Source organism: Hyperolius riggenbachi, chromosome 1 (assembly GCF_040937935.1).
Source record: "Hyperolius riggenbachi isolate aHypRig1 chromosome 1, aHypRig1.pri, whole genome shotgun sequence".
Taxonomy (NCBI): Eukaryota; Metazoa; Chordata; class Amphibia; order Anura; family Hyperoliidae; genus Hyperolius; species Hyperolius riggenbachi.
In genome coordinates, this window is record NC_090646.1 from 272,437,032 (window position 1) to 272,461,896 (window position 24,865).

The 24,865-nt window shown below is 43.6% G+C and overlaps 1 protein-coding gene across 2 annotated transcripts in view; it reads right to left on the minus strand.

Annotated features, from left to right (window-relative positions):
• The window catches only part of LOC137506082 (neuronal acetylcholine receptor subunit alpha-7-like), a 237,989-nt gene that overhangs the window by 145,461 nt on the left and 67,663 nt on the right, over nt 1-24,865 (minus strand). For both annotated transcript variants that reach the window (XM_068233573.1, XM_068233574.1), the window contains one exon: nt 15,565-15,674. In XM_068233573.1, coding sequence (XP_068089674.1) covers nt 15,565-15,674 — 110 coding nt within the window. The remainder of the gene's footprint in view (nt 1-15,564; nt 15,675-24,865) is intronic.

The window sequence follows — 24,865 nt, forward strand, 5'->3', positions numbered from 1 at the left end:
TAATCGTATTTATCAAATTTAAAACTAGATCTTTTAATTGTATGGTGTGTGGCCAGCTTAACACTAAAGGTGACAACACACCATACAATTAAAAGATCCAATTTTACACCAAATTAATGGTTTCGATCGTTTGTCCCAAAAAATTGACTCACCCAGGAGACATCAACACAGAGTTTTACGCTTACTACAAGCAGCTATACATCTCTGTTATCACTAAAACTCATGCAGACATACAAACTATCCTAGTCACTTGTATTACCTTCCCAGCTCCTCTGGGAAGGTTTAGCCTAGCTACCCTAGCTATCTGGTTAACTAGTTCCTTACCAGCTCTACTGGTAAGTAGTGTTGGGCGAACAGTGTTCGCCACTGTTCGGGTTCTGCAGAACATCACCCTGTTCGGGTGATGTTCGAGTTCGGCCGAACACCTGACGGTGCTCGGCCAAACCGTTCGGCCACATGGCCGAACTAAGAGCGCATGGCCGAACGTTCCCCGAACGGTCGGCTAGTGCTGTGATTGGCCGAACGGGTCACGTGGTTCGGGCCCGAACGCGCTCTGATTGGCCGAACGGTCACGTGGTTCGGGTAAATAAATACCCGAATCACGTCATATCTCCGCCATTTGTCTGTGGGTTTAGCTTTGGGTAGGCAGGCAGGGTAGTTCGCTCTCCAGCCACGCTAGCCAGGGTCCCCCCCAGTCATTGTGTGTCGCTGCTGGGAACAGTAGTACACCGCTCGCTCAGCCACACTATATATAGCATTGTTTACTGCCACTGTGTACCTCGCTCAGCCACGCTATATATATAGCATTGTGTTTTCTGACACTCTGTGTACACGGCTTAGCCTGACTAATATAGCATTGTGTGTACTGCCACTGTGCACCTCGCTCAGCCACGCTATATATAGCATTGTGTGTACTGCCACTGTGCACCTCGCTCAGCCACGCTATATATAGCATTGTGTGTACTGCCACTGTGCACCTCGCTCAGCCACGCTATATATATAGCATTGTGTTTTCTGACACTCTGTGTACACGGCTTAGCCTGACTAATATAGCATTGTGTGTACTGCCACTGTGCACCTCGCTCAGCCACGCTATATATAGCATTGTGTGTACTGCCACTGTGCACCTCGCTCAGCCACGCTATATATAGCATTGTGTGTACTGCCACTGTGCACCTCGCTCAGCCACGCTATATATAGCATTGTGTGTACTGCCACTGTGCACCTCGCTCAGCCACGCTATATATATAGCATTGTGTTTTCTGACACTCTGTGTACACGGCTTAGCCTGACTAATATAGCATTGTGTGTACTGCCACTGTGCACCTCGCTCAGCCACGCTATATATAGCATTGTGTGTACTGCCACTGTGCACCTCGCTCAGCCACGCTATATATAGCATTGTGTGTACTGCCACTGTGCACCTCGCTCAGCCACGCTATATATATAGCATTGTGTTTTCTGACACTCTGTGTACACGGCTTAGCCTGACTAATATAGCATTGTGTGTACTGCCACTGTGCACCTCGCTCAGCCACGCTATATATAGCATTGTGTGTACTGCCACTGTGCACCTCGCTCAGCCACGCTATATATAGCATTGTGTGTACTGCCACTGTGCACCTCGCTCAGCCACGCTATATATAGCATTGTGTGTACTGCCACTGTGCACCTCGCTCAGCCACGCTATATATATAGCATTGTGTTTTCTGACACTCTGTGTACACGGCTTAGCCTGACTAATATAGCATTGTGTGTACTGCCACTGTGCACCTCGCTCAGCCACGCTATATATAGCATTGTGTGTACTGCCACTGTGCACCTCGCTCAGCCACGCTATATATAGCATTGTGTGTACTGCCACTGTGCACCTCGCTCAGCCACGCTATATATAGCATTGTGTTTTCTGACACTCTGTGTACACGGCTTAGCCTGACTAATATAGCATTGTGTGTACTGCCACTGTGCACCTCGCTCAGCCACGCTATATATAGCATTGTGTTTTCTGACACTCTGTGTACACGGCTTAGCCTGGCTCTATAGCATTGTGTGTACTGCCACTGTGCACCTCGCTCAGCCACGCTATATATAGCATTGTGTTTACTGCCACTCTGTGTACACCGCTCAGCCAGACTATATACCGTTGTTTACTGACACTCTGTGTACACCGCTCAGCCAGACTATATACCATTGTTTACTGACACTCTGTGTACACGGCTCAGCCTGACTAAAAAGCATTGTGTGTACTGCCACTGTGCACCTCGCTCAGCCACGCTATATATAGCATTGTGTTTTCTGACACTCTGTGTACACGGCTTAGCCTGACTATATAGCATTGTGTGTACTGCCACTGTGCACCTCGCTCAGCCACGCTATATATAGCATTGTGTTTACTGCCACTCTGTGTACACCGCTCAGCCAGACTATATACCGTTGTTTACTGACACTCTGTGTACACCGCTCAGCCAGACTATATACCATTGTTTACTGACACTCTGTGTACACGGCTTAGCCTGACTAATATAGCATTGTGTGTACTGCCACTGTGCACCTCGCTCAGCCACGCTATATATAGCATTGTGTTTTCTGACACTCTGTGTACACGGCTTAGCCAGACTATATAGCATTGTGTGTACTGCCACTCTGTGTACACCGCTCAGCCAGACTATATAGCATTGTGTTTACTTCCACTCTGTGTCTGCTGGGCCTGGGAACAGTAGTACACCGCTCACCCGCCACTGTATAGCATTGTGCTCTGTGTCGCTGCTGGGAATAGTGGTACTGTATACCATTTCTGTACTGCCACTGTACTGCTGCCAGTCAGCGTGTACTGTAAGGATAAGTGAAATGAGGAAGAAATCCGGTGAAAGAGGAAGGGGCAAGGGAAGAGGTGTTTCCCCTGACGGTTCACGTACAGGCCACAGGGGAGCACCCAAGAAAACCCACTCAATACCGCCCATGTTGTCCAGGACAACAACCCTCACAAATCCAAAAGAACAGGACCAGATAATTACTTGGATGACCTCTCAAGCGTCCAGCAGTGGGTTAAGCAGCACCAGCACATCACGCACGAGGTCCGAGTCCTCAGCCAGTTACAAGGAGCCAGTGGGCACAAAGCTGACACAACCGGCAGCGACACCACGCACACAACTGCCAGATAACCAGTCCTATGAATTACCTCAGGACACAATGGGGTATTCGCAGGAGCTATTCCCAGCCCAACAAACTTCCACCTATGAAAGGTCAATGGAGGAACAGCCAGAAATGTTGTGCCCGGATTCACAACCATTAAGTGTGGGAAATGCACCGCGCACTGAAATACAAGGCGAGTCCGAGGAGGACTCGGAAACCCAAATCCCAGAGCAAGTTGGGCAGGAGGGGTTGCAATTGCAGGAGGTCGGCCGACAAGATCTGGAAGACGACGTTGGAGTGAGCTGCGCAGAGGTTGTTCTGGGGAGCTCTACTCCACGGCGGCGGCCCCCCACAATGACATATGACGAGTTTGAGGAGATGGAAGAGGAGGGTATGGACAATGTGGACAGAGACCCAGATTTTATTTGTGAACGAGAACATCGCCGTCGTAGCAGCAGCACAGATGAGTCTGTTGAAGAACCCACTGCTGCACGAGTTCGCCTTGTGCCACAAGGTAGGCGGCGCGCAATTTCAGGCACCACAAGCGTGGAAGTTAGAGTGAGAGGCAAAAGAGGAGGAAACAGAAATCGCCAGCAAGGAGGCAGGTGCTCCAAAGTCTGGGCTTTCTTTGAACACTGCACTGAGGATGTTACCATGGCGATTTGCAAGGTGTGCAAGACTCGCCTGAGCAGGGGGAAAAGTATTAACAACCTCTCCACCACCAGCATGAGCCGCCACATGCTATCCAAACATCCCACTCTGTGGGCAAACGCGGCAGGACAGGGTACCAGCAACACTGCCTCCCTTGGGTTCACCAGACTCACCACCAGACCCGCCTCAGCAGCAGCAGTAGCCCAGCCATTGCGTGGTTCACAACATTCACAAACATCAGACGACGCTGACACTGTCACTTTCCGGAGTAGTGCTCTTGAGGTCTCCCAGTGTTCACCAAACACAACAACCAACAGCCCTTCCGTGTGCAGCGCTACGGTTCAGTTGTCTGTGTCGGAGATGTTTGAGCGCAAGAGGAAATTGCCAGCAAATGACCCCCGGGCCGTGGCAGTAACAGCCAGCATAGCCAAGCTTCTGGCCTGCGAAATGCTGCCATATCGAGTGGTGGAGACAAACAGCTTCAAGGGCATGATGTCAGTGGCCATCCCACGTTACGTGGTTCCCAGCCGCTACCACTTTGCGCGCTCTGCAGTGCCTGAGTTGCATGAGCACGTGGTCAGCAAAATAACCCGAAGCTTGAAGAATGCCGTTGCCTGCAAGGTTCACCTCACCACTGACACTTGGACGAGTGCGTTCGGCCAGGGTCGATACATCTCCCTTACCGCGCACTGGGTGAACCTTGTGGAGCCTGGCAGCGATTCCTCACCTGCTACGGCGCGGGTGTTGCCCACGCCGCAAACAGCTGCACCGCCGTCCCTCCCACTGGATAACAACAGCAGCACCTACCTCTCTGACTCCTTCTCCTCCAACGCATCTCAAAGCTGTACCTCATCCGGAAACGCTAACCCAGCAGCAGTAGGATCGTGGAAGCAGTGCAGCACAGCTGTTGGCATGCGTCAGCAAGCGTTGCTGAAGCTGATCTGCCTTGGGGATAAGCAGCACACAGGGGAGGAAATTTGGAAGGGAATAAAGGAACAGACGGATTTGTGGCTGGCACCGCTGGACTTGAAACCGGGCATGGTTGTGTGTGATAATGGGAGTAATCTCATTCGCGCTTTAAGGTTGGCTAAGCTGACACACATCCCTTGCCTGGCGCACGTGATGAACCTAGTAGTTCAGCGGTTCCTGAGGACATACCCAGGCGTGGCCGATCTTCTGTTGAAGGTGCGTCGAGTGGCCAAACATTGTAGAAATTCCAGTACTGCTTCGGGGGCACTCGCCAAGATGCAGGAGCGCTTCAATCTCCCCCACCATCGCTTGCTGTGTGATGTCCCTACGCGCTGGAATTCTACGCTGCACATGCTAGCACGCTTTTGTGAGCAGAAGAGTGCAGTGGTCCAGTACATGACGGCGCAGTACCGAGGCGCATCCGGACAGCTGCCAAGCTTCTGTGGATCCGATTGGGCCAACATGTTGGACCTCTGCCAAGTCCTCCAAAATTTTGAGCAATCCACGTTGCTTGTGAGCAGTGACAACTCTTCAGTCAGCATTACCATACCACTGCTGTGTTTACTGAAGAGGTCAATGTTGAAAATCAAGGAAACAGCTGTCATGATGCAACTGGGGGAATCTGAAGGAGAAAACGATCAGCGTGATGGTACCAACATCAGGCCATCCGCCTCAGGGAACGCTGGCCCCAGCAGCTATGACGAAGAAGAGGAGGAGGAACAGCTGGAGTTGGAGCAGGAATTTCATGCCACCACTGACGAGGGCCAGAGCTGTGCACGTTGGACTTCCACAATTCAACGCGAATGGTCAGCAGAAGCAGACCAGGAGGAAGGTGACGACTATGATGCATCACAACAACTATCACAACGCTCACAAGAGGATGATGAGGATTCTGGTAGGACTCTGGCACACATGGCTCAATTCATGCTAGACTGCATTGAACGTGACCCACGCATTGTGTGCATTCTGGACAACACCAATTACTGGGTTTATACCCTTCTGGATCCACGGTACAAACACAATGTTCCAAAACTGCTTGAAGAAAGAGTCAGACAGGTCAAAATGGAAGAATACCAGCAGGCCCTTGTGGAGACTTTAGAGAGGAGATTGACATCCTCCCCCTCCTCTAGCCAGTTGTACGCAGACAGACTGACTTCCGCAAACCCAGGACGACCAGGAGGGCAGCAAACAACGCAAGCCGCAGCTAGTGCCCAAAAGGGAACGGTATCGGCAGTGTCCTTGGAGTGGGAAAATTTTCTGACACCCATGCAGCAGCAGCCCACTGAACAGCAAGCGTGCAGATCCACCTCCAACACCGATCGCCTGGAGAAGATGGTCAAGGACTACATGTCAGATGACGTAGCTGTGTCGAACAATCCATCTGCACCCTTCAACTATTGGGTATCGAAGCTAGACACCTGGCACGAACTGGCAATGTACGCAATAGAGGTGCTGGCTTGCCCGGCAGCCAGCGTTATGTCGGAACGTTGTTTCAGTGCTGCCGGAGGCATCATCACAGATCGGCGTATCCGCCTCTCCACAGAAAATGCAGACCGTCTGACTCAAATTAAAATGAATCAATCCTGGATTGGAAATGACTACGCAACACTCCAGGACCCCAACCAAGTAACATGACCAATGAACATCTGGGATGGTGTAGCATTTCCGGTCCCTGTTTATTGAACCTCTCATCTGTATTACATTTATGACTGCATGGCGGCAAAAAGCATTGCTGCTATATCCGCACGCTTTTTGTCCTCATGCAAGGCCTAGGTTGTTGTGTCTCAAAAACCGTGGCCTTCTCCTCCTGCGCCTGCTCCTGTTCCATCACGTCTGCTGCTGCTGGGTTAGCGTTGCCGCGTGGTCCCTGTTTATTGAACCACTTATCTTTATTACATTTATGACTGCATGGCGGTACAAAGCATGCTATCCGCACGCTTCTTGCCCTCATGCAAGGCCTGGGTTGTTGTGTCTCACAAAGCGTGGCCTTCTCCTCCTGCGCCTGCTCCTGTTCCATCACGTCTGCTGCTGCTGGGTTAGCGTTGCCGCGTGGTCCCTGTTTATTGAACCACTTATCTTTATTACATTTATGACTGCATGGCGGTACAAAGCATGCTATCCGCACGCTTCTTGCCCTCATGCAAGGCCTGGGTTGTTGTGTCTCACAAAGCGTGGCCTTCTCCTCCTGCGCCTCCTCCTGTTCCATCACGTGTGCTGCTGCTGGGTTAGCGTTACCGGTCCCTTTTCCTGGAACCTCTTATATGTATTACATTTATGACTGCATGCCGACAAAAAACATGTTACCTGTGCAAAGAAAACAGACATTTCCCGCATTTAAAAGACAGTTTTCCCTTTGAAACTTTAAAATCGATTTTCTCAAAAACTATAAGCTCTTTTTGCTAATTTTTTTTTCCTCTTGTACCCACTCCCAAGGTGCACATACCCTGTAAATTTGGGGTATGTAGCATGTATGGAGGCTTTACAAACCACAAAAGTTCGGGTCCCCATTGACTTCCATTATGTTCGGAGTTCGGGTCGAACACCCGAACATCGCGGCCATGTTCGGCCTGTTCGGCCCGAACCCGAACATCTAGATGTTCGCCCAACACTACTGGTAAGGACTAGTCAGGCTATTTCTGTTTATCTCCTAGTTAGATCTTTTCAGCCCTTCTGGGAGAGGTCTGTGTTGTTATCAGTCTGAATTATTATTTGGTCTCTTACCAGCTCCCCTGGTAGAGACCAGCTTTACTATTTTCTGTGTTCTCTCTGTTAGTACCTTCCCCAGCTCCTCTGGGAAGGTTTGTCCAAAACTATACAGTCAGTGTACTGATAGTACCTTACCAGCTCCTCTGGTAAGGTCTCGCAAAACTAATAAAGTTACGGTTGCACCAAGCACTACTCACACAGTCTGTGTTAGCTATACTGGTATTATTGGTGATTCTGCAGATCACCTGATAATCTGGTATAGTGTCTGTATTATTGGTGATGCTGCAGATCACCTAATAATCAGACGTCAGAGTTATAACACCCAACCGTTACATTGCACTACCTAAACTTAAATTTTACTACTGGTCAGCCGTTCTTACTACTGTGTATTGGTGATTCACTCAGTCAGAATATAACCCAGCCATAGTTCTGGAAGCATCTATATTAGAGTCATTCACAGCTCTTTCTAGTCTACCCTTTCGAGGGCCCAAGGCTCTACCCTCACTAACTATACCCATGAAAACAACTGCCAAAATTTGGGAAATAGCAGGGGCCTACATGGTGCAAACAGGGCAATGGTCACCACATACACCCCTATGGAATAATTCTAATCTTCAGGAATTTATCTCTATCCCTGACCCAAGTGTCTGGGCAAATAGGGGCATTCTTAAACTTTGTGATATTGTTGAAGGCAACTCACTTCGGCAATTTACAGACCTTAAGCAATTATATAGCCTCCCGAACTCGACGTTCTTTAGATACCTTCAACTACGCCACGCTTTTAATGCTCAGTTTAAAATGGCTGACTTTCTAGTGCAATTCCACCCCTTGGAAGAACTCTCATCTCACTCAGGACAGACAGGAGTAACCTCTCAGATATACATTCTCCTCATTGATAAAGAGGCTAGCCAAGCTAACAAACTCATGAAAACATGGCAAAAAGATATATCAGACCTAACTCAAAAGGAATGGGTGGAAGCCACTGCTAACATGGAATCCACGCCAATAGCTGCTAGACACAAATTAGTCTCTCTCTCAAATTTTTATACAGAACATACATCACCCCTTACAAGCTTCTCAAAATGGGGAAGGAAGATTCTGGGAAATGCTTGAGATGTGGAGATGACAAGGTTGATTTTCTGCACATATTTTGGATGTGTGCTAGAATTCAAGAATTGTGGGCAAATATACATTACATGCTTTCATCCCTTTTCAATAGTTTAACCACTTTTGCCTCCTGGACGTAGTAGCTACGTCCAGGAGGCCATGTGCGCGTCCGCGCGCTCCCACGGCCGATCACGCGCATGCACGCATGCTCCCGGCCCGCGGTTTGTTAGCCCAGGAATCAATGAATCGGGCTATGGTGCTGAATCACTGATTCCTCTCCCCCGCAGAAAAAGCGACAGCTTCTCTCGGAAGCGTCGCTTTTTCTGGCTCTTGCGTCCCCATGCGCCCCTCTAAGCGTATGTGTTACACTTAGAGTGATGTCATGTAAACAAACTCATGGCTGCCATCTTGTGGCCAAAAAGTAAAACTACAACTAAATGCAAAAAAAAGAAAAAAAAAAAAATCAACACATATTTACAGAAAAAAATACTGTTTACATCACACCCTCCCCCAAAAAACAAATAAAATGTTTAATATATATATAAAAAAAAATTACAATAAAAAAAACAAAAAAACATGTAAATATTTACCTAAGGGTCTAAACTTTTTTAAATATCAATGTAAAGATGAAATATTTCTATTTTTTTTTTATTTTAAACTTGTAAATAGTGATGGATGCAAAACGGAAAAAATGCACCTTTATTTTCAAATAAAATATTGCCACCATACATTGTGATAGGGACATAATTTAAATGGTGTAATAATTGGGACAAATGGGCAAATACAATACATGAGTTTTAAAACTATAATGGCTGAAAACAGAGAAATAATGATTTTTTTTCCGTTTTTTTCTTATTCTTCCTGTCAAAATGCATTTACAGTAAAGTGGCTCTTAGCAAAATGTACCACCCAAAGAAAGCCTAATTGGTGGCAAAAAAAAAACAAGATATAGATCAGTTCATTGTGATAAGTAGTGATAAAGTTATAGGCTAATGAATGGGAGGTGAACCTTGCTCGGATGCATAAAGTGAAAAAGACTGAAGGCTGAAGTTTTAATTATGGAGGCATGCATTCTTTTAAAACTATAATGGCTGAAAACAGAGAAATAATGATTTTTTTTCCGTTTTTTTCTTATTCTTCCTGTCAAAATGCATTTACAGTAAAGTGGCTCTTAGCAAAATGTACCACCCAAAGAAAGCCTAATTGGTGGCAAAAAAAAAACAAGATATAGATCAGTTCATTGTGATAAGTAGTGATAAAGTTATAGGCTAATGAATGGGAGGTGAACCTTGCTCGGATGCATAAAGTGAAAAAGACTGAAGGCTGAAGTGGTTAAAGTGATACTTAAGTCAAATAAAAAAATGAGTTTTACTCACCTGGGGCTTCCCTCAGCCCCCTGCAGCTGTCCGGTGCCCTCGCAGCATCGCTCCGATCCTCCTGTCCCCGCTGGCAGCTCCTTCCGGTTTCGGTGACAGCCGCCAACAGGCTGGGAACGCGAGTGATTCTTTGCGCTCCCAGCCACAATAGCGCCCTCTATGCTGTTATTGTGGCAAGAAGGCCCCAATAACAGCATAGAGGGTGCTATTGTAGCTGGGAACGGAAAGAATCACTCGCATTCCCAGCCTGCCGGCGGCTGTCGCCGAAACCGGAAGGAGCCGCCGGTGGAGACAGGAGGATCAAAGCGATGCTGCGAGGGCACCGGACGGCTGTAGGGGGCTGAGGGAAGCCCCAGGTGAGTAAGCTACGTCCAGGAGGCCATGTGCGCGTCCGCGCGCTCCCACGGCCGATCACGCGCGTGCACGCATGCTCCCGGCCCGCGGTTTGTTAGCCCAGGAATCAATGAATCGGGCTATGGTGCCCGATCACTGATTCCTCTCCCCCGCAGAAAAAGCAACAGCTTCTTTTGGAAGCGTCGCTTTTTCTGGCTCTTGCGTCCCCATGCGCCCCTCTAAGCGTATGTGTTACACTTAGAGTGACGTCATGTAAACAAACTCATGGCCGCCATCTTGTGGCCAAAAAGTAATACTACAACCAAAAGTAAAAAAAAATTAAAATCAACACACATTTACATTTTGAACCTATTGTTTACATCCCACCCTCCCAAAACTACCCAAATAAAATGTTTAATATATAAAAAAAAAAAAACATTTATTAAACTTGTAAATAGTGATAGATGCAAAACGGAAAAAAATGCACCTTTATTTCCGAATAAAATATTGTCGCCATACATTGTGATAGGGACATAATTTTAACGGTGTAATAACCGGGACATATGGGCAAATACAATACGTGACTTTTAATTATGGAGGCATGTATTATTTTAAAACTATATTGGCTGAAAATTGAGAAATAATGATTTTTTCCGTTTTTTTCTTATTCTTCCTGTTAAAATGCATTTACAGTAAAGTGGCTCTTAGCAAAATGTACCCCCCAAAGAAAGCCTAATTGGTGGCGGAAAAAACAAGATATAGATCAGTTCATTGTGATAAGTAGTGATATAGTTATAGGCTAATGAATGGGAGGTGAACATTTCTCAAGTGAAAACGACGGAACGCGAATGGGTTAAGTATCCCTTTAATACCATACACTATTAAGGCATTACTTTTAGGAATCTTTGGGGACATTGCACTCTCAGACAAGAAAATTTTCCTAGCTCGTCTATTGCTCATGTATGCTAAAAGAGCAATTGCTATACAATGGAAGCAGCCATCTCCACCATCTCTGGCAGGTCTCAAAAGGGAGATAAACCTGGATATACCTATCTACAAATTGGTTTATGAAAACAGAGGATCTCTTAAAAAATTCTATAAAATTTGGAAATGTTGGTTATCACTCTGTAACATTGATATATGACTTTCTGCCTACATAACGATTCCATTTGTATATGAAGTACTTTGTGGTATTTTGTATACATATCTGATGTAAAAGGGGGAGGGTCGGATGGGTGGTGAGGGAAGTGGTGTTTGTTTTTCAATGTTAAAAAAAAACAATAAAAGGTTTTACACAAAAAAAAAAAACCCTTTATCAATAATTGTATGGTATGTGATGGATTGTCAATTACTTGACATACAGTTCCAATCAATTTTTTTCTGAGCTTTCAATTATTTTAATCATGATTGGGGAAAAATTGAACATAGGTGTGTGGTACATTGGTCAGATTTTTTAATTCTTACAATCAGTCAGAAATTGGGTTGCTATTCTTGAATTGAACAGTTCAATTAAAAAAAACTGTATGGCGTGGGTCCTTTTACTGAAAAGAAACTGAAAGGACAACTGATCTGCAGTCCAGTGCCCATCTTTCCCTATGGCCTCTTTCACACTATACACTGAAAAACTGAATCTTTTTTACAATGCACTGCTACAGAGAAAAAAATGCAATGCATACCAATGCATAATCATGCATACCACTGCAAGTGTAAAATAGCCCTCACCTCCTCTCCTAATGCCTAATATTAACCTCCCACTCTAATACCAGAACTAAAAATCTGCAACCAGGGGTGACACAAGCTCCTGCCCTTATTTTGTTCACAACATTAAAGGAGTACTGTAGGGGGAAAAAGAGTTGAACTAACCTGGGGCTCCTAATGGTCCCCCACAGACTTCCTGTGCCGGCGCAGCCACTCACCGATGCTCCAGCCCCGCCTCCGGTTCACTTCTGGAATTTCTGACTTTAAAGTCGGAAAACCACTGCGCCTGTACGACCATGCCCTCGCTCCTGCTGACATCACCAGGAGTGTATTGCGCAGGCCCAGTATGGTTTGTGCCTGCGAAGTACGCTTCTGGTGATGTCAGTGGGAGCGAGGACACGGCCGCATAGCACAGTGGTTTTCCAACTTTAAAGCTGGAAATTCCAGAAGTGAACCAGAGGCAGGGACTGGAGCATCAGTGAGTGGCTGCGCAGGCACAGGACGTCTACAGGCGAACATTAGAAGGCCCAAGTAAGTTCAACTCTTTTTTCCCCCTACCCCCCTACAGTAGTCATTTAAAGAGGAACTCCAGTGAAATTGATGTAATAAAAAAGTGCTTAATTTTTACGATAATTATGTATAAATGATTTAGTCAGTGTTTGCCCATTGCAAAATCTTTTAAATCCCTGATTTACATGCTGACATTTATTACATGGTGACATTTTTACTGTTGGCAGGTGATGTAGCTGCTGCATGCTTTTTTGGCAGTTGGAAACAGCTGTAAACAGCTATTTCCCACAATGCAACAAGGTTCACAGACAGGAAACTGCCAGGAGTACCACGGTCCTCAGAGTTTCTTGTGGGAGGGGTTTCACCACAATATCACTCATACAGCACCCCCTGATGGTCTGTTTGTAAAAAGGAATAGATTTTTTATGTTAAAGGGGGTATCAGCTACTGATTGGGATAAAGTTAAATTCTTGGTCGGAGTTTCTCTTTAAAGATGGATAGGGTGGGTGATGCACAAGATGGATGAGGTGGGTCATGTACTGCACAGTTAAAGAAACAAATGTGCAAACTATTTCCACTCTTGTCACTGCCTCTGCCATCAAAAGTTTGCCACCATATTTGTTGCTGTAATGCTGGTAAGTGTAGCTGTGAGTCACATGGTCACTCATGATTGATCCGCCTACTAGCTAAGCCTACAAACTGCAGGAAGCTAGCTATAAGGCTACTGCCAAACAGTTTTGACTTCTTAAAGAGACTCTGAAGTCTCTAAAAAAAACGTCTTTTTATGTCATAAATATGTTTAATACTTTATCCCTAACTAAACCGCTGCATCCCTGCCGCTGTAAACTATCTAAATCCCCCCAAACTCCCCGGGGCACACTACAGGGAGCGCTTCCGTGTGAGGCAGAGCTATGAGCTGCAGCCCTGCCTCACACGCGTCTGTCAGCGGCGGATCTCCGCCTCTCCCCCGCCCCTCTCAATCTTCCTTCTCTGAGACGCGTGTGAGGCGGGGCTGCAGCTCATAGCCCTGCCTCACACAGAAGCGCACAGGGCATAAAAATCCACGACCAAGAAAGTCGTGGATTTTGCGGGGGAGAGGGAGGGGGGAGTTAGGGGGGATTTAGATAGTTTACAGCGGCGAGGATGCAGCGGTTTAGTTAGGGATAAAGTATTAAACATATTTATGACATAAAAAGACGTTTTTTTAGAGACTTCAGAGTCTCTTTAAAAGGTATTTTGTCCTCCACTTGGCATTTAAACACTGCTTATGTTTTCTATTCAACCTCATTACTATTTCAATCTGTAATGCTCAAGTTTGGGTTTAGCTGGGCTTTAATATTCATCATTCAGAAGTCCTAGTAGCAGGTATTTGAACCTCCATGGGGTTAATTGGAATTAAGTGGACTCTACACATAGCAGCGGATTCAGGAACACCTCTACATTCTCCAGCACACTGCACAAAAAAATAGCAAACCTTAATTGAGGCTTAGTTCATAAAATGATTGCTAGTTTTATCTCACATATGAGAGAGCAGGTGCAATAACACTCTGGTACCATGTGTTATTGAATATGGCCATCTAAGTTTATTAGCTCAGTTACCAAAGAACAGCAACATTCTAAGAAGATGAACATGTTGTGCAGCTGTCAGGCCTAGCTGTGTTCTGCGAGAAAATATATTTTTCTTTAGAATTGAAACAAAAAAAAGTGTGCTTTCAGTATTAGTGATTCTCCTACCATGTTCCTGGTCCCTAGGTGAGGAGAATTACATTTTAAATGCATTTTTTATTTTTGATGTTTGCATTTTTCTAATATGTTAATTAATGTACCTCTTTATTTGTATGTGTGTATATCCACCCATCCTAGGCTGCATTAAAAATACTAATGATGAAATACCAGGGAAAGGTATAATGGTATTGCATTAAAGATTCCAGTTATATACATAAATCATTTTAATGGCATCACCAAAGACCTCTGCTATTGTGTTGATTCTGCATTATATAGCTGAACTGTGCTTACTTTCATACACTTATGTTAATCATAGGATTATTGTAACCTGGAAAATCCTAACTACAGTACTATATTTTCATTTGTAGATGCAATCATTTTTTAATACAATTAAGTTGAAAAAATCCATTATTTGTAATTTTATGGGACTCTAGTAATGTTCTCAATAAGCTTGCACATCTGGGAAGGTATCGTTAAAGCTGATAGATTAATATAAGTTTTGTAGCAGAGAAGGGGATTACTTTTCCAGCAAGACAATAGTAAAAGCAATCTGCATGTATTATAGTAGCATGGCTTCAAGTAAAGGAGTCCAAAGCTCATATGCAATTCACTTTTTCTATTTAGTTTTCTCCCGGGTGATTTTTTTTTTCAAAATTGTCAGTAAAATGCCTTTAACACCACCAGCAAGCAAGACAATACTCAAAATAACTTTTATAGTACTTTTCCAGCTACTTTTTGGTACTTTTTCAGTTGCAAAGTGCTGAAAAGTTATTTTAAATAGAAGATGAAAAATAATCTAGGTGAAAACTCAGGAGAAAAACTTAATTGCATATGGGCCCAGATCTTAAACTGGCCTCTCTGCAGTCCAGACCTGTCACCCACTGAAAACTTTTGACACATTATGAAACAAAAGTATACCAAACGAGATCACAAGTTGTTGAGCAGCTGATATACTGCATCAGGCAAGAATGGGACAACATTTCACTTTCTAAATTGCAGCAATCGGTCTCCTCAATTTCCTAATCATTTACAGTGTTGTTACAAGAACAGGTGATACATCACAGTGGTAAACATGCCCTGCAACACTATTTTTAAATATGCATCAATTCACAATGAGCATATATTTTTCATAAAATGATAACATTTCTCATTTTCAGCATTTACTGTGTTGTCTGTACTATTTTCAATACATGTAGGTTTTAAAGAAAATAATATTGATTGTTGTGTTTATTTATGATTTACACAACATTCCAACTGTTTTAGAAATGGTGTTGTACTTGTTGGATAGTCAATCATATCTTCAGATACATACAAGGTTGAAGACTCTGGTTCTAAAGTGGTAAAAAGGGTCATATACCTGTTGTATAGTAATATATCAGGAACCCATATCTGATCAGATGGAAAACGAAGCGTTTGAACTCCAGGATATTCATTCTGGTCCCACTGCAAGTAGACATCATTCCAGTACTGTTAGAAAAAGAAAACATTGGTTATATTTCCATATGAATTGTTGATGTATGTATGTAGGCAAGGTAAAATGCAGTAATCAGTAGCAATAAAATTGGATGATATGTCTTACATCAGAGCAGTTGCAACAATAGAAGATCACTACTTCCTGGATACTATGGATTATTATCGCTGACACATTACTCTTTTCCGTTTTAAGATGCATTTTTTATAAAATGTATTTACCTGTAGATGGTGAACAGAGCTGTTCAGATTTCATCTAATTGTATAAAACTGTTCTTCTAGAAAACATAACACTAGAGTTCTGCAATATTTTCTCAATTGGTGGTGCTGGATGTTGGCAGTACTAAAGTCAGGGGCGTTGCTAGGATCTGAAGAGATCTGGGGCACTTTTGGTCACTCCAGCTGGAAAAAGGGTGTGGCAGAGCCAAATTTACATGAACTTAACAGCGGTCTAAGTAGGCTTGCCCAGCAAAATGTTGGATGAAGTTCTCCCTATCCATTAACTTAAAAAACAAAATGCAGCATATCACATAAATAGGCAATGTCACTAAAACATAACTAGGCAGAGTTACCTGGCTTGTGTGCTGGCTAATCTGGCTTTCTGCTGGGTGGGCTGGCCTGCTGCCAGGTTGTCTGGCAGGTCCCCCTTAGCATTCCCTGACTGTCTAATGGACCCCCTCCCATGATCACACGGGCGTCCCTTTGAGGCACCACAACTCCCAGCATGCTCCTATGGAAGAACCACTGCTCCCTGCATGCCCCCATAAAGGCATCACAGCCCTCAGCATGGCACCACAGCAACCAGTATGCCCACATAGAGGCACCACAGCACCCAGCATACCCCCAATTGATGCACCACTGCTCCCAGCATACCCACCATTGAGGCAACACAGCTGACTCTGCCTGGGTACATCAGGGGCACCCCAGAATAGATCTGTGGAACATGCCACTGATCTTTGGGGCTAGCAATGACCCTGACTGAAGTTGTCCTAAAATAAAATGTTAAGTGAAAGAATTCTAAAGGCACCATTACTGGCTTAAATGTACACATTTACTTATTTATAGTCTGGCATGGTGATTCTACCAAGTATTATTGTGTATATACAGTTAATGTTTTCCCCTATCAGCATTTAATTGACCATTGTGTTAAAATCCAATAGTGGAACTGGTGGAACTGGGAGAGGAGGTGCTTTTTTGCCAGTGGGTGAACAAAGGTTGCTGTAATGATCAGTGATATATCTGATAATCAGAACCAGCTCTATCAGAACAAAAGTCAATATTTTATTCAATGTGTGATCACACGTGATTTGGTGCACAATGGATACAGGAGTACTCCTAAGTGATAGCCCTTGGCGGCAGGGACTATCACTAAATAAAGAGTGGTCGTACAGGCAGAGTCGGTAACAGGTCGGTCAGGCAGCGGTACAGAAATGTCAGGCAAAAATTGTAGTGAGTAAACAGGCTGAGGTCGGCAGCAGATCAGATTGCCAAAGGTACAGAATCAGAAGGCTTAAATCAGAGTCAGAGGTCGGGCCGAGGTCGGCAACAGATCAATTTGGCAAAGGTACAGAATCTGAAGGCAGAGAGTAATCAGAGGTTTAAGCAAGAGGTCATACACAATAAATCAATACAATAATATTACTGATAATAATAATAATAATCTCCTAAGCTAAGTGTGAATCCCCGGGGTCCTGCCGGATCAAACACACACGGATCTGACTAAGGTCTGAGAGCTTTCACTGCAAAGTTTCAGCAACAGCAGACAAAGAGCCACTGACAACACAAGGCTTAAATACAGACAGGCAATTCCAACCTCCCGCACAGCGAAACCCGGCCAATCAGCAGCGAGAGTCAGAACACTGCTGTCAGCTGACCGGAAGGTCGGCTGACCCGCCTCCTCAGCGCATAAAGGTCTTGTCTCCTGGTGCGCGCGTGCGCTACTCTGCTCTGATGCAACCTGGAGAGACCTGCCCTGCCGGAAGGAGATGTCTGTGAGGATGCGGCGAGATCCGCGTTGACGTCAGTCGCGGGAGCGGCGGCCGCACCGCTCCCCGCTGCAGAGGTAGATATGTCACTCCTAACAGTTGTGCTTCAGTGCTCTTTTGATATTGGATGCTGTATACAGGGTTATGACTTCAGTGATTACACTGTGAGCTCCTAAATACCACTAAGGATGGCCTGCAGGTCTCATATGGTTTCTAGGGGAATAAAGAGTGCCATATCTATTTCCTTTAATCTATGCCAATTTTCAGTCAATGAGCAAGAAAAAGTATGAACATCAAGTGTACTGATCTGGTAATATTTCCTGCATGCATGACTCATACACTACTGCAGCCAAAAGGATCAGCATGACTGCCAAGTAACAATCATGCTTTAAAAGGAATTAAATATCATTACTGGGAAATCAAAAAGCAATTCCTACTTATAGTTTTTAATATTGTGCGTAAACTCCTAAGCATTGGATACAGCCTGTGGTCCTCTCACACAAAGATTGGATCCACTCAGTGAATTATATCGTTCCTTACCATGAAGCCATATATCAAAACAGAGGTGTGCAGACCAAGGTTCATAACATTTGGGCACATTGGACAAGCTTGCCACATATGAAAATGTGAACCTTTGGATATTATGCAGTAAACCTAATATGTCTCTGATGATAGTTGCATATAGATCAAAGGACTATCTTTTAACCTGTTGAAGGCATTTACTACCATTGCATGCACCCAATGGTCATATGTTATTTTAATGTTCTGTTATCTTGATATGTTGGGTTTAAAGCTTATTACACATCCTTTGGGTGAGTCTGCAGTCATCCATGATGCGGCATGTTTATGATGATTGCATTTGCCTGTATTGTGTACGCCTAAAGGACAACCCGAGGCGAAAATAAACAAATGAAATAAACAAGTGTATCTATCTTCCTTCTCCTAAAAATGACTTTTTAAGATATTGCACAGTTCTATTTTATGTTTAAATCTACTTTTTAAGTGTTAACTATTTTATCATTTTTGCTCAATGACACATTCATTGAAGTATGCCAGAGCTAAAATCTGTGAATGATTGACCCGTTTTTCTCTTTCCTGTTCTCAGAAGCCATTTTCTGCTAGGAAAGTGTTTTATAGTTGGAATTTCTTATCAGTGAGGGTCACACTGTAGTCAATTCCTGGGTCAGGACTGAGTCAGCCACTTACATACCTGATATTTAACAGAGAAAGAAAAAAAGGAACACAGCATAGTTATTTGTGTGCTAGGCACTGTACATACCAATGTCTATCTCATCATGTCACATGTCACCTCGGGTATCCGTTAATAAACCTGATGAATTAATTGGAAAAAAAGGAAATAAATATGGCAGTCTCCCCCTCTCATTACAGGGTTCCTTTAACAATTAAAAATTGGGGAGAATAAACAAAGGCTTTAAGAGTACCCACCAATGAAGTCAACAATGAGTAGAAAAGAGCTTGCATAGGCATACAGCACTGATGTCTTGTATGCAGCACAGTACCACAGACATGCAGTCTTATACAGCTGTAGTTGATCCAACTGGTTAACTCTTCAGCCACGATGAGTCCATTTTCAGTAATTTAGTAAATAACAAATTTCTGGCTAATGTGGCAATAGCTCTGGCTGCCATACACATGCTTATAAATAGGTTTTAGTTGAAGTCCATTTTGCCCATTTTATCCCATTTTCACTGATCACTACTTTCTTAAATAGATATCCCCAAAGACACCTTCCATATGTTGGTATTTAATCAAGGCTTTGAACAATTCACTTGTGTCCAGAAGCAATTAAATTTAGTTCTAAAGTAAATTACATTATGTAATTGTTACTTTATGGGCAATTCCGTTTTTTTTACAGTTTCCACCACAAGCAGAAGAAAAGAAAATTGTGTGTTTGTGTACCTACTAATGGCTAATTTGAACCACAGGAAAAAAAAAACCAAAATAGTATTTTTAGAAAATTGTGTTTTTGGAGCTTTTTGTTTCATTGTTAAGGTTACCGTATTTACAGATAAAAAACAAAGTGGTATGATATGTTATGCTCACTCTTTTCAATAGCGCTGTACACAGATAAAATGCAAGAATAAACAACAAGGTGAAAAGTGTTAAAAAGCCTGGGGTATTGTGTTCATTTCTGTGATTAAGACACAGATGAGATCATGAACTCTATCTCCAGATTCAAACCTGCTCAAAGCATTACATATTTTCCTCCATTATTTAATTTTACAATACCCTTTTACTAGGAAGATTCATGTCAAATGTCAGTCACATTCATATCTCTTGCCCCATGCTGTGGCCACATTCACATAAGTGCTCCCCTACAAGTGTAGCATAGGGATTCTCATTAATTTTAAACAGGCGATGATTCATTCTTGCATGCAGTTTTTTGTTTTGTCTACCTTATGTAAATATATCTGAAGGGCATTTTCTGTCACAATTATATGTGCAATATTTTCTGCGATGCCTAAGGAATGATCTGATATGTGATAGCACAGCTGTGAGTGTGGTGTTTGTATTTGGTTAATGCACAGGATATGTAAGCATGCTTCACACATTCTGATTTTAGGAATGTGCCTATTCTTATGGTTTTAATGATTTACTTCTGGCAAGTATAAGCCAGATTCAGGTGCATAACTGCTGGAGAGCGCCAGCTTCAGTCTCAGTGCGGCCCATGGCCATAGAAGGTCAACAACCTCTTATGTTCCCTCCGGTACAAGAGGCCTCTCTCCAGAGTTCACTTCCACGCTAGAGTAAACAACCTGCCGGCGGAGATCGTTGCCGGGAGGATGTTACACTAACAAACGGCAATTTATTTACTTTGTACAGCGCTGCAATCTACCACATTACTGCACTGGGGACAGCCCTGTCACTTGGCTGTCCCCTGGAGACAGAGTCAAAGTAATCGCTCTCATAGGCTGATACCTATGAGAGATGATCGCAGGGATTGGCTGGCGGAGGGAGGGAGGGGAGAGGGATAAATTATAAAGAAAATACTTGTTTTTATTTAAAAATAAAATAAAATGTATATAAAAAAAAATACAGATCGCAGCAGCAATCAGATGCTACCAACCAACAGAAAGCTCTGTTGGTAGCAACAAAAGGAGTAAATATTCATTTGTGCGCTAAGTTGTATGACTCTGCAGCGACCTGTTAAAGCTGCAGAGCACTGAACTGTAAAGCATAGCCTGGTCACTAGGGGGTATAAGCCTGTGGTCCTCAACTGGTTAAATAAATAAAAAGGTTGCTAACCAGGCAATGCAAATGTTCAAAATCAATCTTACTTTTTGTCAACAGAATATCATTCCCCAGATACTCTGGCTCTTATTTGGTACATCTGCCGGTGCAATGGATGTTGCAGTGCATGCTGTTTTTTTTTTCTTTTCTAATTTCCTCCCCTTCATTAGTTATTCCCCTCAGACACAACTAATGCAGCCTGATTGCCTAAAAATGACAAGCCAATGGAAAGCACATCTGTAAATCCTACCCAAACCCCAACTCCAGCAGGTTACAGTCAGAACCCATGTTATTCTAGAAATCAAATAAGCCACAGTTCAGTGCAGATAAGATGGTGAGGCAAAAATCCAATGCAATCATGCAGGGATGCTAAAGTCTGGTATAGAGACTCAATAACTGTTGCCCAAATCAGGCTTTCCTATACTGTTCTGTTCTATAGAGAGGGGAGGAAAAGGAAGAACTGGAGGCATCTTGCTATGGGAAGTACAAAGGAAAGACAATAGCAGCCAGATGAGTCATCATGTGTTTCACTACATCACAGGAAACCTGTAACAATGCTACATTTCCACCAAAGACATTCTCAAATTATTATCTCAGCAGACAAAAATCTAATATCTGTATGCGAGTACAGGTCACAGCTTCAGGGAATGGTTACATTTTAGTTCCAATTAGTATAAAATCAAATTACGGTAGCCACTTTGGGGGTTTTAGTGCTGTTTATGGCCACACTTATTAGATTTTCTCTCACCAGCCTCTTTAACCTTGATGTAGTATTTTGGCTTTAATATAAAAACTGTAGAACTGCAAGTCCTGGGGGTAGGAAAAGAGAGGCAGCAATGAAAACTAGCTGGGTGTTCTAATACTTCCCCACCACAAAAATGTGTGGTGTTTATTTGTCTATGCCACTGTTAAACAGATGTATCTACTTCATGCATCTGGTCAGGGGATACTTAACATTTTCATAGATGGGTACAAAGGAAAGCAATGAAACGCCTAAAAAAAAGTTCTAACCCTATTCCAAACTTTCCAAAGCTAAAACTATTTTTCCTGGTAATAGGTTTTATGCTTTTTTGGGTCACAATTCACACTTTTGCATGAACTAACAATTCAAATTATTGGAACAAAGTGGAAAACCCTTAAAGGAACAATGTTTGCATGGCGAGCTGAAGTAAATTTAGTTATGCCAAGAATTAGCTAAGTGAGTCACACTACTTTTATGTGTCATGTTGGTAAGAGGCAGAACCCTGGCTGGACAAAAAGGTGAACAACACAGACAGTAATGTGGCCAGTAAGTACTTAGCACTGGAAATAACCAGTCAAGAGATATATTTCATTAAATGGAAACCAACACAGCCTGGGTGACAAGGGAGAAATAGGTATAAACAAAGGCAGTCTGCGCACTAGATAAAGGATATATGGATGTTAAAAGTCTGTCAGAAAACTCCATGGCAATATCTTTATGGATGCAGCTCCAAACAGTGGGATTATTATGTGCTGAACAGAAAAGACAAGAGGAGCGCTCTCACAGAGTAACTACCCTTAGTTTATTAACTACTTAAGGCCCGGCATAGTTGAAATCTATGCCCTGTTTTGATGGCTATCTGGCTGCCAGGGCGTAGTTTTCAACTCACCGCCGCTGCACGCATCCGCTGTTTTCGTTGGTCCCGCCAATCTCGCTGCTGAATCCCCGCCATGTCTCGCCGCAGCTCACTTGCTCTACCTGTCTCTATGACGGCAGAGCCCTGTGTGCAGGTCAGGAGCCGATTTCATTGGCTCCAGGCCCTGTCTTTCAATGTAAGCAACTCCCATTGGCTTACATTGATAGACACGGTCAGGAGCCAATGAAAGCGGCTTCTGACCGGCTCACAGGAACTCTGCCGTCATAGAGACAGCAGAGTGGGTGGCCCAGGTTACCGACATGCGGTGGTGATGGCGGTTGCAGCAGGTATGTGCGGTGATTCATCGGGATTCCGACGTTTCTGTACCAGTGGTCTTTGGTCCTTAAGGGGGCAGAGACCGCTGGTACTTCAGTGGTTAAACAAACCCTGCTAAAACCGCACTTAAAATGTTTAAAAATGTATTGGCTTATCATGACTCGCGTGCACAAGGATCTCTTCCAGCAAAACAGTCTGACCATTACTAGTGGCCGGATCAGCAGTAAGACCTAATAAAGAGGCGGAGCCTTGAGTTAGAGGACTGCAATGATTTGTTCCCTCCTTTCAGTTTCAACTGCCGTTCCCTCCGCTGGCCTTGTTCAGCCTGTTTTGCTGGAGGAGATCCGTGTGCATATGAGCCATTATAAGCCTAGGAATTGTTTTACATTGCAAGTGTGGATTTAGCAGGGTTTGTCTAATAAACTAACTCTCATCTTTTGTTTTGAGAAACAGATGTAAACTACCAAGCAAATAAAGTTACCCTGTGGTAATTAATAAGGATATGGTTATCATATTTATTTCCTTTTAAACAATGCATGATTCTGGGTCTCTTGATGATACCCTTACTGTTATAGTTTATGCCACTCACCCAGAACAGATATGCAGATCAGGAGTTCTGGCTTACGTCCCATTACACTATTCACGTGCTTATTTCAGATGTCTGATTCTAACACTACCGAAGTTACAAAGGAAAAGGAGGTAAATATGGTAGCCTACATATCTCTGTCACTTCACAATTGCTTTAAAGGTAACCTAAACCAAGAGGTATATGAGGGCCGCCTTATATATTTCCTTTTGGAATACCAGTTTCCTGGCCTCCTGCTGATCATTCTAGCATCAGAAGTGTTTGAGTCAGACACATGAAACAAGCATGCAGCTAATTTATTTATTTATTTACTGTATTTATAAAGCGCCAACATATTACGCAGCGCTGAACATTAGTTTAGGTTACAGACAATTAAAAAAGGGCGCAGGAGGCTAGTGGACAAATCGGGCGCCGCCATTCACTCCCATAATAAATATCGTTTAATGGGCGCCCGATAGGAAAAAAGGGCGCCGGAGAAAAATAACGTTTTAAAATCGGCGCCCGGAGACTTAATGTTTTATTACTGCTTCTCATGATTACACATTATTTAATGATTTATACATTTTTAATATTATTTTTAAACGAAAAACAGTACAATATTTTTTTCAATCATTATTTTTAAACGAAAAACAGTACAATTTTTTTTTTTTTTTTTTACATTATTTTTAAACGAAAAAACCGCACAATATGTTTTTGAAACGTTATTAATGCTTATCACAGGGGGGTCTTAGGTTTAGGCACCAACAGGGGGGTCTTAGGTTTAGGCACCAACAGGGGGGTCTTAGGTTTAGGCACCAACAGGGGGGTCTTAGGTTTAGGCACCAACAGGGGGGTCTTAGGTTTAGGCACCACCAGGGGGGTCTTAGGTTTAGGCACCACCAGGGGGGTCTTAGGTTTAGGCACCAACAGGGGGTCTTAGGTTTAGGCACCAACAGGGGGACTTAGGTTTAGGCACCAACAGGGGGGTCTTAGGTTTAGGCACCAACAGGGGGGTCTTAGGTTTAGGCACCAACAGGGGGGTCTTAGGTTTAAGCACCAACAGGGGGGTCTTAGGTTTAGGCACTAACAGGGGGGTCTAGGGGTTAGAGGTAGGTACAGGGAGGGTTACTTAGGCACCAACAGGGGGGGTCTTAGGTTTAGGCATCAACAGGGGCGTCTAGGGGTTAGGGGTAGGTACAGGGAGGGTTACTTAGTAATTTTTTTTTTAAACGTTATTATACGTTTCACTATTTAAACGAAAGATTAATGTTTTTACAATTGCCGATTTAATGCACATTATTTAATGATTTATAACTTTATAAAACATTAATTTTAAACGAAATACAGTACTATACATTTTTAAACGTTATCCATGCTTATCGTTTAAAACCCCGCGCCCTTTTTTCCCAGCGCCCCTTTTTAACGTACGCACAGACAATATTTAGGGATAAT